We start from the raw sequence: 12,014 nt of genomic DNA, 5'->3' as shown, positions 1-12,014 counted from the left end.
GAGGAGGATAGATCCCATGGGGCTTTGGGGCCTGTGGCTTCTGCAGGAGCCATTTTGAGACACATTTTAAAAGGATGGCTCTTACTGCTGTCTTAAAAATAGATTGAGGAAAAAAAAAAATAGATTGAGGGCCTTCCCTGATGGTCCAGTGGAAGACTCCATGCTTCCACTGCAGGGGGCATGGGTTCGATTGCTCTTCTGGGAATTAAGATCTTGCATGCCAAGGCACAGCCAAAAAGTAAACGTGTGCTGTGTGCTAAGTCGATGCTGTTGTGTCCAACTCTTTGTGACTCATGGGTTGTAGCCTACCAGGCTCCTGTCTCTGTGGGATTCTCCAGGCAAGGACACTGGAGTGGGTTGCCATTTCCTTCTCCAGGGGATCTTCCCGACCCAGGGATCAAACTCCAGTCTCTTATGTCTCCTGCATTAGCAGGCGGGTTCTTTACTTAAATTAATTAAGTAGGGTTTCTCTGGTGGCTCCATGGTAAAGAATCTGCCTGCCAGTGCAAGAGACACGGGTTCCATCCTTGATCTGGAAAGATTCTACATGGTGCAGAGCAACTAAGCCTGTGCTCCATAACTACTGAACCTGTGCTCTAGGGCCTGGGAACCGCAACTGCAGGCCCTGCGCCTTAGAGCCCGTACTCTGAAACAAGGAAGCCATTGCAATGAGCAGCCCTAGCACTGCAACTAGACAGTAGTCTCCGCTCACCAAAATTAGAGAAAAGCCCGCACAGCCGTGAAGACCCAACACAACCAAAAAATTGAATTTATTAAAAAATTAATTAAAAAAGAAAATAGACTGCATTAGCAGTCAGTTTATAAAACTGGGGCGGTTTTGCAAAAAACTCCAGATTTGTCTTCTCTTGAGAAAAGAGGAAGATTTGGCTCCTTTGGGTTTACCTGGCCTCATGGAGCTGAGTAATGGCCACCGCCTTTAGGTGGGGCATGAGCTTTGCCTTTCACACCCTATTGCTCTCAGATTATGCACCTAAGTGTTAGTGGCTATTTATCATCATGCTTGTGCTATGGTTTTTATAATAAAGAGGCAAATGAAAAATTTTTGCATACCATATTTCTATTACAAAGTGTGAAAATTAAAGATGCCTGAAGATGGCAGTGTGTTTGAAGAAAGATGGGAGGACATATTTCTTTATGAAAGTTAAAAAAAAAGAATCCAGTTTTAAAAACAAGCAAAGTACCTGACTCAAACCAGTATAACTATAATACACATCCACTCATTTACACCACCTTCCTGACCTCTGTAGGCATCTGAGTTGGTGATTCCTGTTCAGCATTTTATAAAATGCTGCCACACCCATGACCTCATCTGATCCCACCCTCCTCCTTTTTTGGACATGGCTGCAGCCACAGAGTTGATGAACTTTGTTTTCTTAAATTCTCCATTTTACTAAGCGGGAAATGGGGACACAGAAATGTTCCTGGCTGGGAAGCAGCAACACAGAACTGGGAATAGTTTTTTGGTCCTTTGCTGTTTCTATAATAGAAGAGCCCAACAACACCACCTAAAGGTTGGACAAAACCCCTAAGCCAACCCTCTGACCACACCCCTGGACACAACCCTACCCTCACCCCATATAAGGAACAAGCTTCACCCCCTCACCCCCGGGCGGTGGGGGGTGGGGGGTGGGGGCGGGGGAGCTAACAAGCAAGCAAGGAAACCTGTTGTTTGTTCTTGCTCCCTGATGTTGTCGGCTGCTGCCCTAGGGGCCCCAATAAAGCCTTGCCTGAAAAAAAAGTACCCAGTCTTAGATCTCCTGTTACTTTTATAATTAAAGGCTCAAATGCAGTTCCCCTGTGAGGAATACAAGTGCCCAAGCTGTCTTTAGACTAAGTCATGTCTGACTGTTTTGCAGCCCCTCTCCTCCACCAGCCTGCTCCTCTGTCCAGGAGACTTCCCAGACAAGAATACTGGAGTGCGTTGCCATTTCCTTCTCCAGGGGATCTTCCTAACCCAGGGATCGAATTCGTGTCTCCTGCACTGGCAGGCAGATTCTACTGTAAAGAGGCATAAAAATGTATCTTATTGACTGTAGAACCATAAGTAACTTACTTGGCACACAGTAAGCACTCACCAAATATTAATATTGTTGTAGTTGCCTCTTTAATAGCCCACCACAGTGCTTTTCAGCCTTTAGCTTTCAATAATGATTGACTGATTGATCTAGTGCAGTGGTTCTCAAGGATTGGGTTGGGGGCACTTTTATACTTCCTCCAATCCTCTCCTCCTTGCCCTGGAGACATTTTGCCATGTCTAAGTACAATTTTTGTTGTCACAGCTGCAGAGGGCCGGGGGAGTGCTACTGGCATCTAAGAGTAGTGGGCAAAGTGAAAATGTTAGTCACTCAGTCGTGTCCCACTCTTTGGGACCCCATGGACTGTAGCCCGCCAGGCTCCTCTGTCCATGGAATTCTCCAGTATCCTTATACCGGAGTGGGTAGCCATTCCTTTCTCCAGGGAATCTTCTCCACTCAGGGACTGAACCTGTGTCTCCAGCATTGTAGGCAGATTCTTTACTGTCTGAGCCACTAGGGAAGCCCACAGTGCACAGGATGGCCCCCCACAACATATTTGTGTATTATCCAAAATGTTAACAGCTTCAGTATCTTTAGAAACTCTGCTCTGGTGTAAGCGACAGTTTCCTCCCATCTAAAGGCACTCCTTAGGCCGCCTAGGAATTGCATCAGGAGTAAGAAAGGACTGCATTTGAAAAGAAAGACCGCATTTGGAATAAGAAAGGCTGGGTTCTGCCACTTTGATATGTGCTTCTGGAGTCGAGTAAGCGTTTTAAAAAATCTGTGGTTGAAAACTGAACGTGATTATTGTGTGACTCCAAGGAAGTCACAAAGTTCTCAACTTCGTTATCCTTGTCTGTAAAATGCGGATGAAAGGCCCCACTCCAAAGCCGCCAATAGGAACAACAGAGATGACCGAGATAATGTCGGTAAAGCTATGGCACAGTCCTTCGTCTACAGCAGTTTCCTGTCGTTTGTCAATTTATATTTCTCCCCCTCCAAACTTAACTGAGTGACCTTGCGCAAGTCACTTTCCATCGTAGGCCTCTGTCAAATGAAAGTTGGCCTCTGATCGCCAAGCAGTCTCCCAAAACGGAATGGGACACCCAAGTTAGCAGACCCACTTTCTTCCCCCGGGACGAATGGTACGATCCCGGGGCAGCCCCACCCCCCCCTGTCGCGGACCTTGGTACAGGCCCAGGGGGCCCTCCGAGGCCTCGCCGGGCTGCCCTTGCCCCCCGCCGAGTTCCGGGCCGTCCCAGCGCCGCTGATTGGCTGGAGTCGTGCCCGGGCTGCGCGGCTATAGGTGAGCCCGGGCGGGGATGGGCGGAGCACGCTGGAGGCCCGCCCCCTCCCCGCGGGTCGGACGCTGAGCGGAGCCACCGGCGGGAGGGCGGACGGACCGATTGACGGGAGGGACGGGAGGCGAGCAAGATGGCGCAGACTCAGGGCACCAAGAGGAAAGTCTGTTACTATTACGACGGTGAGCACAGTCCTCGCGCCGGGGGCGGGGCCGGGCCCGAGCCGGGCGGGATCCGGGAGAGGGAGCCGAGGAGGTCTGAGGGGGGAGGCTGAGGCGTTTGGGAAAGGCTGAGGGAGGAGGCTGAGAGAAGGAGGCTGAGGCTGAGAGAAGGAGGTCGAGGCTGAGGGCAGAGGCTTGAAAAGGTTGGGGTTGAGGGAGGAGGCTAAGAGGAAAGGAGGTGGAGCTTGAGGGAGAAGGCTGAGGGGAAGGGGGTCGAGGCTTAGAGGGGAGGCGGGGGCGGGGGGGGGGGTCCGAGGTCAGGAGGGTCGCCTGGGGAAGCGTGAGGTCACCTTGGTGGGGAATTCTGAAGTCTGATGTGGAGTTTGCGGCGGCCTCCTAGAGAGGAGGCTGAGTCCGAGGCAGGAGGCAGAATCTGGTGAAGAAGATTGCCGGGTGACATGTTCTGCTGAGAATCCTAAGATCTCTCACTGCCCCTTTCCTTCCTCATCTCTTCTGGTGAGAGGCCTGCAGGGCTCAGCACCTAGAGGTCACCAGCTCCCCTCCCCCTGTCTCCCAGCGGGCCCTGCGGTTGCTGCTGGGAAATGGGACTCCTGGGGTTGGAAGAAGAAGGATGCAACTTGTTAAAACAAACTTTTTCGTTGAACAGAAATCTGTGGAACAGCAGCTTCTTCTGTTCTAGGTATCGTTTAGGGGCTGAGGCCAGGGGATGATCTTGCCACCTTCCTTTCACTCAGTCTGGAGGAGCATATAGACCATGACAGAAAATTTGCTCTACACTATCAGGTTGGGAGGAAGGACAGCTCAGAGTTTGCTGGGAGCACAGCGAAGTATCTGCCCAGCCTGAGAAGTCAGGCAAGGAGGTGCCATCTCAGTTAGGACCTGAAAAGCAGGAGTTACTAACTAGGCCCAGGAAGGATAAAAATAACAACAAGTTGAGAGGTAAGAGAGAGGCGAGCACCTTTGAAAAATGGCTGGATGTACAGTATGTTGGAGACATAAATTTGAAGGCACAGTGTTAGAAGGTGTAGAGCAGGGGTGAGAAAAGGGTTGCAAGTGATGAGGCTAGAGAAGTAAATGGGGACCAGATCACGAAAGGCTGGGCACACCACCCTAAGAAAGTTGGATTATATTCACAAGTTGGGCATTGGTGAATCACTGAAGTATTCAGGTTAGTGACATCATCAGATTTATTGTACCTTAGAACTATCACTCTGGGACAGAAGTTAAACGCATGAATGGAGAAGTAAGGAAAAAGGCAAGGATACCCAAGTATCTAGTTTGGGCAGTTTCATGCTGAATGTAGAAGGCCATTCCAGTTGATAATGTTGGGTTTTGTTTTTTAAAGAAACATTTGTTGAGATGTCTGGGGGATATCCCAAGTAGAGGTGTCCAGTAGGCAGTGGCCATTCAGGTCTGCAGTTTAGAAGACAAATGAGAAAATAGAAAATTTTGATGATTGTCAGCATATATACATACAGCTGATAATTTTAGTTACAGAAGAGGATGCAGTTACCCTTGTATCCCATATAAGAAGTTGTATAGGGTGAAAAGAGAAGAGGGTCCAGGGTGGGATTCTAAGGAGGTGGACTGAGAAAAAGTCGAGTGTTCTTCATGCTCTGTACTCCCTAGTGTGTAGAGTACATTTGTGCATTAGTCACTGTGTATTGGAATTGCCCATTTACTTATTCATACTTCTTACAGACAGTGAACTCCTTAGGGAAAAGGATCATGTTTTGTCTACCTTTGTATACTCAGGCCCCCAAAACAGTGCCTAGCTCGTAGTAGATTCTCAAAAAATACTGTTCGTAAAGTGAATAAAGATACAGAGGGAATGACTTGAGATGTAAGTGAACCAGAGAGTGTTGGGTTACAGTAGCCGAAAGAGGGAGGGAGTGGCCAAGTGTCGGCAAGAACTGTTTCCTGTGCAGCATTTAGAACTGAAGTTAAATTGCTGTAGACTGAAGGGTTGAGTGAAGAGGAGGCATTAGATTGAACTTTTTTAAAAATCATACCACTCTGTGTGTAGGGTCTTTGTTCCCAAACCAGGGATTGAACCTGTGCCCCCTGCAGTGGAAGCACGGAGTCTTAACCACTGGACCACCAACGAAGTCCCTTTAAAAGGAAGCTTGTTGAGACAGAGAGAGGCTTGTTAATAAAGAAGAGATGTAGTGGCTGAGAGTTAAGTATGTGCAAATTTTTATGGAAATTAGGGAGAGGTTGAAGATACTGGGGAGAGGGGCTAGTAACGATGGAGGTCCCTGAGGAGAGATCAGGTCAGATGGAAACCAGAGCACACGTAGGGACACCCCTCTTTCAAGAGGCAGTTCCTTTGGGATGAGAGGTTAAGTGGCAAGAAAAAACATGTTTGAAGGAGAGAAGATGGAAAGCGGAGGGGGCTTTTAGGATGAAGTAAGAAAATATTCCTTTTCGTGAGAGTTGGGGAGGGCAGTTGGGTAGAATAGGCATCTTGAAGAGAGATAGCTGTTATGAAAGAGGGAGCAGGTAAAAACATTTGAAGCCTTGCTGGGCAGTGGTGAGGGCCCATTTGAAGCTGGAGTCTGTGACTTCATAGCTTTATCAGTTTGCACAGTTTTGTGATCTCCACATTCTCAGTTTAAAAAGAGAAAAAGTGGAAAGACCTCCATCTTTAGAGAAGGGTGATCTCTTCCTTTCTGAGAAACTACTTGTGAGTTTCTCAGTGAGGTCACTAGTTGGGGGTTGAAATTTGGCTCTGCTGCTCAAAAGCTTTGAAGTATTGGGCAAGTCATTTTACGTTTCCAGGCCTCAGGCCTCTCCCCTATAAAATGGAGAAACTATGAGAACAGTGTAGAAAGCCCTTTTTAGTAAAGTTTTAAAAAGTTTGAAACAGCTGGACTGGTTCCAGGACCCCAGCCCAGGTATCAGAAGGATGCTCAGGTTCCTTAAATAAAATGACATAGTACAGTAGGCCCTCCTTAGCCTGGGTTAGTGGATGGGGAGGGCCAACTCTTATCTATAAGGATTATTTTTTTTTTAAGTCTCTCAGCAATCTGATTAAAAACTGTTAAAGACAGGATAATGTGTTTGGGCCCCGCCCTCAGGTACTCCCTTAGCTTTCTAGATAAGTTATCTCAATTCCCCAAGTCTAAACCTTGGCTGGATTCTGGGTTGATAGGCAGGGGAGTTACTAGGGATCAAGACCTATACCAGAGAAATGGGTAAGCAGGAATCCAATTTGTATAACATAGCAATGACCTTGTGACTCTTGACTGCCCACAAATTGGGTCTGCATCTTGAAGACTTGGATTTACCTGGTGGCTCGGATGGTAAAGAATCTGCCTGCCATGCAGGAGACTCAGGTTCAATCCTTGGGTCAGGAAGATCCCCTGGAGAAGGGAATAGCTACCCACTCCAGTATTCTTGCCTGGAAGACTCCATGGACAGAGGAGCCTGACAGGCTCTGGTTCATGGGGTCACAAAGAGTGGGACACAACTGAGCCGCTGACACTTTCACTTTCTGGAAGTCTCAGCCAGTGCCTTGAGAACATGTTCTACCCAACCCCATAGTGGTAAGGTTGTCTGAGGAGCGCTGGGAACAGACGTCTCTGACTGCCTTCCCTCCTACTATATCTCAAAGTCTGTCTGTATGGGACTGTTGGATGCCACTACATGCTGTGCTCTGGCTTGTGACTGTCTGAGAACACAGGCCTCACTAAAATGAAGAGGGTGAACACTAGGTGTTCATTGGGTGAACACTAAGGAAATCTAAATAAAGTATGGACTTTTAGTAAAGAATTATCAATATTGCTTCATTAATTGTAACAGATACTTTCTGTTTCACTAATGTAAAATGTTAATAGAGGAAATAGTATAGTATCTAAGAACTTTGTACTTTGCAATTTTTCTGTAAACCTAAAATTGTTCTGAAGAATAAGATTTATTTAAAAAGAGAAAGGGACTTCGTTGGTGGTCCAGTGGCTGGGACTCTGCACTCCCAAGGCAGGGGGCCTGAATTCAATCCCTGGTAGGGGAACTAGATCCCACATGCCGAAACTGAAGGTCCAGTGCTGTAATAAAGATCTAGGATCCTGGGTGCCGAAACCAAGAAGACCTGGTGCAGCCAAATAAATATTTTTAAAAATAGAGAAAAGGATGAGATCCTAAATATTCAACTGTTTAGAAGTTTCCTATTATCACAGGCCATATCTGTGGTAAAGAGAAATGGAGTACAGCTTGGATGCTCTTGGTGGCATTCCCCACAGTGCATTGATCCCTGGAATGAAGCCTATTTCTGGCACTACTAAATTGTTGATTAAGAGGTTGGGACCCTTTGTTTCACTGGTAATGCAAGATCTGCCTCATCCTAGTGAACTTCCAAGGAGAGAACTTTGGGTGTGCAATTCACATGATTTTGAAATATTTTCCCAGGAACTTGGTACCAGCTAGACTACAGAGCCCTTTAGGTTAATTGCAAACTGAAGTAGGTACAAAGTTTTTGGTTTTGTTTTTTTAAATTTTGAAAATTTTGACCACCCCACTTGGGCATGTCTCAGTTCCCCAACTAGGGATCAAATTCATGCCTCCTGCATTGGAAGCCCAGAGGCTTAACCACTGGAACGCCAGGGAAGTCCTGCTGATACAGTTTTTAACATCCTGGATTTGGAGTTAGAAGGGTCGACACTCAGATCATTCATTAGCTGTGTGATCTTGAGGAGGCACATAACTTCTCTGAGTCTCAGTTCATTTCCTTGAATCTTTATTCAGCCTGTGTGATGTACAGGGTATATTTGTCCTTGCCTTCAAGGAGCAGTCTTGGAGATATAACACAGATATGTAAATAATTGAGATACAAAATTAAGTGCCATATATAAATTGCATGCAGAGGAAAAGACCATTTATTCTGATTAGGACTATGGCTGGAGCTTTAGCTGACCTTTGTAGTGTGAGGAGGATGCTCAGAGAAGGAATGACATTCCAAGTCAAAGAAACAGTCTGAACAAAGGATACTTTGGTGTGAAGGTGAATGCGTTCAAGAAGCTGATAATAATCTAGTGTGTTCATAACAGAGATTGGCGGATCAACTCAGTTCAGTTCAGTCGCATCTGACTCGTTATGACCCCATGGACTGGACTGTAGCACACCAGGCTTCCCTGTCCATTACCAACTCCCAGAGCTTGCTCAGACTCGTGTCTGTTGAGTTGGTGATGCTATCCAACCATCTCATCCTCTCATCCCCTTCATCTCCTGCCTTCAACCTTTCCCAGCATCAGGGTCTTTTCCAGTGAGTCAGTTCTTCGAATCAGGTGGCCAAACTATGGGAGTTTCAGCTTCAGCATCAGTCCTTACAATGAGTATTCAGGACTGATTTCCTTTAGGCTGGACTGGTTGGATCTCTTCACAGTCCAAGGGACTCTCAAGAGTCTACTCCAGCACTACAGTTCAAAAGCATCAATTCTTCAGCGCTCAGCTTTCTTTATAGTCCAACTCTCATGTCCATACATGACTACCGGAAAAACCATAGCTTTGACTAGATGGACCTTTTTGGGCAGAGTAATGTCTCTGCTTTTTAATGCGCTATCTAGGTTGTCATAGCTTTTCTTCCAAGAGATTGGCAGACTTTCCGTAAAGGGTCAGTAAGTATTTTAGGCTTTGTGTGCCTGGGAGGGCTTCCCGAGTGCACTAGTGGTAAAGAACCCACCTGCCAATGCAGGAGACTTATGAGATGTGGGTTTGATCCCTGGGATGGGAGGATCCCCTGAAGAAGGAGTTGGCAGCCCACTCCAGTGTTCTTGCCTGGAGAATCCCATGGACAGAGGAGCCTGGCAGGTCAGACATGACCAGAGCGATTTAGCATGCACGTGCCATATGGGTGAGTCTCTGTAGTAACTATTTAGCTACTCAACTCTGCCATTATAATGTAAAAGTAGTCATAGATAATAAAACTAATGGGCATTGTTGTATTCCAGTAACATCTTATTTAGAAAAATCAAGCAACCAGTTAAATAACCCAGATTTGCCTGCCAACGTCTAGAGCAGAATGTGTGTGTGTGTGTGGTGTGTGTGTTGGGGTAGGGTGGTTGTGGTAAGAAGTTGGAAAAATAGATTAAGAAAGTCCTATTGAAGTTGTTCTTTATGCTTTATCCTATAGAAAATGGGGAACCATTAAGGATTTTTGAGTAGGGGAGTGATGTTATCAAAGCTGTGTATTAGGAAAATAACTGGTATGGCAGATAGTTTGAACTGACAGCAGAGGGACCAGTGGAAGGTTATTGCTATGGATAAATGAAGAGATGGTGAGTTTATGGGGCTTCCCTGGTGGCTCTGCTATGGACAGAGGAGCCTGGCAGGCTACAGTCCGTGGGGTTGCAAGAGGTGGACACAACTTAGCGACTAAACAACCAACCAACCTGGTGGCTCAGTGGTAATCTGCCTGCCAGTGCAGGAGACATGGGTTCAGTCCTTGATTTGGGAAGATCCCACATGCCTCGGAGCAACTAAGTCCATGTGCCACAGTCATTGAGACTGTGCTCTGTAGAGCCGGAGAACCACAGCTGCTGAGCCCACGTGCTGCATACCTTAAAGCCCGTGGTCCGCAGCAGAAGGCACTGCAATAAGAAGCCTGAGCACCACAGCTAGAGAGTAGCCCCCATTCTCCTCAGCTAGAGAAAAGCCTGAGCAGCAGTGAAGACCAGCACAGCCAAATAGAAAAAGAAAATTAATGGATAAGCTAATTTTTACAGAGATGATGAGTTTAGTCTTTAATCTATAAAATGGGAATAATACTCCCTGTCTTAACTATTTTCCAGGGTATTTGTGAGAATCCAGTAAGAAAGTGATTGCAAAAGTGCTTTGACATCATAAAGTGTTCTGATGTGTAGGAGGTGAACTGTGACTTACAGTAATTCTGAGTAGTGATGATTATTCTTTCTGTTGTGGGAGTGAATTCCTTGGAGACAGTGAGGTGAGTCACCTCACTGGCCGATGTTCCCCAGTAGCTTTGGACTGACCCACTCACACTGTCTAATGCCTTTGGGTTCCAAGGGAAAAAACTGGGCCAGACAGACATCCTTAAGTGCTCATCTCACTACGGTCCCCTGCTTTTTGTTTTCTTTTGGAGTTACCCTTCCTTGATGTGGGAGAGAATCTTGGAGCCTAGAATGAACCAGACAGAATTTGCCTAGAAATTTGTTGTAAAAATCTGTGGGTTCTCCTGGGAGTGTGTGTCTAACTGTGTCACTGAAGCTGTCACTCTTTCTTCTTCAGGGGATGTTGGAAATTACTATTATGGACAAGGCCACCCAATGAAGCCTCACCGAATTCGTATGACTCACAATTTACTCCTTAACTATGGTCTCTACCGGAAGATGGAAATCTATGTGAGTTACTGGGAGCTTCACCCCTCCCTAGCCTCTTCAGCTCTGGTTCCCCATATATCATTCATTATCTCTTTTTTTTTCAATTACTCATGAAATGTGTTGAGTGACTGTTACGTGGCAGACATTGTAAATGGTAGAGATTGTTTTTTAACGTGCTCACTCTAGTGCTGGTGAACAACATGTACACAAATTGTACTAGAGTGTGTAAGGGCAATGACTTAAAAATGTGTAAGATTCAGGGATATTGAGGTGGAATGTGGAAGGGAGCCTTGGAATGTTTCCTAGAAGTGATAGCTAAGCAGTGTTTTAAAGATTAAATAGAAATTAGCCTGGAGTTCAGGAGGGGACTAGCATTCTAGGCTGAGGGAAGAGCATATACAAAAAGGCAGAAAGGTAGGAACAATATGATGTGTTTAGGGAAATGTAAGTAGTTTAGTGTGCAAGTATTGCTGCAGTATAAAGTTGGCAAGTGTGAGAGAGGGGAGCTAGAGCTGGAGAGGTCAGCAAGAGTTGGGTGTGCTATATTAAGCAGTTTTGCTAGGCCAGGGTCAAAAAATCTAGTCCCTAAAAACTAAGTGATTGGAACTGTGTTGAACTAGATACCAAGTCTCTATAGTTACTGGAGCGTATGGACTTTCTAGCCATTTGGCCTGGCTCCAGCTGATGTCTTTTGCCACATCTTCCAGTTTTCCCTGATGGCTCAGCGGGTAAAGAAATCTGCTTGCAATGCAGGAGACACAGGAGACATGGATTCCATCCCTGGATTGGAAAGATCCCCTGGAGGAGGAAAATGGCAACCCGCTCCAGTATTGTTAACTGAAAAATCCCATGGGCAGAGGAGCCTGGTGGTCTGTAGCCCAAAGGGTCACAAAGAGTCGGACACGACTGAGTGACCAAGCACATAGTGGTTTTTAAAGAGAAGCCAGAACTCTGGATTATTACATAGAGTCTTCAAGGTTTAAAATGTTGGCCCAGGTTTGTTGGAAACATGTAGGAACAAAAGTGCATGAACATATCTGTGAGCCAAATTTGGTCCAGAGTTTCCCAATTTGAACTTTTCTGGAGGCTGTAAAAAACAAAAGAAGTGTTTATTCAAAACGTTCTGTTTATTTGTTCGGCTGTGCGGCTCTTAGCTGTGGC

The 12,014-nt window shown here is 46.2% G+C and overlaps 1 protein-coding gene across 2 annotated transcripts in view; it reads left to right on the top strand.

The window, feature by feature from the left end:
* The first annotated feature begins 3,364 nt into the window (after positions 1-3,364).
* The window catches only part of HDAC1 (histone deacetylase 1), a 32,807-nt gene continuing 24,157 nt past the window's right edge, over positions 3,365-12,014 (top strand). The window contains exons 1-2 of one of the 2 annotated variants that reach the window (XM_069578695.1): positions 3,365-3,519; positions 10,762-10,874. In XM_069578695.1, the coding sequence (XP_069434796.1) occupies positions 3,471-3,519; positions 10,762-10,874 (162 nt within the window). In that variant the 5' untranslated portion in view covers positions 3,365-3,470. The remainder of the gene's footprint in view (positions 3,520-10,761; positions 10,875-12,014) is intronic. The other variant, XM_069578696.1, reaches the window with a different exon arrangement.

Source organism: Ovis canadensis, chromosome 2 (assembly GCF_042477335.2).
Source record: "Ovis canadensis isolate MfBH-ARS-UI-01 breed Bighorn chromosome 2, ARS-UI_OviCan_v2, whole genome shotgun sequence".
Taxonomy (NCBI): domain Eukaryota; kingdom Metazoa; phylum Chordata; class Mammalia; order Artiodactyla; family Bovidae; genus Ovis; species Ovis canadensis.
This window is presented reverse-complemented; position numbering and strand designations above follow the sequence as displayed.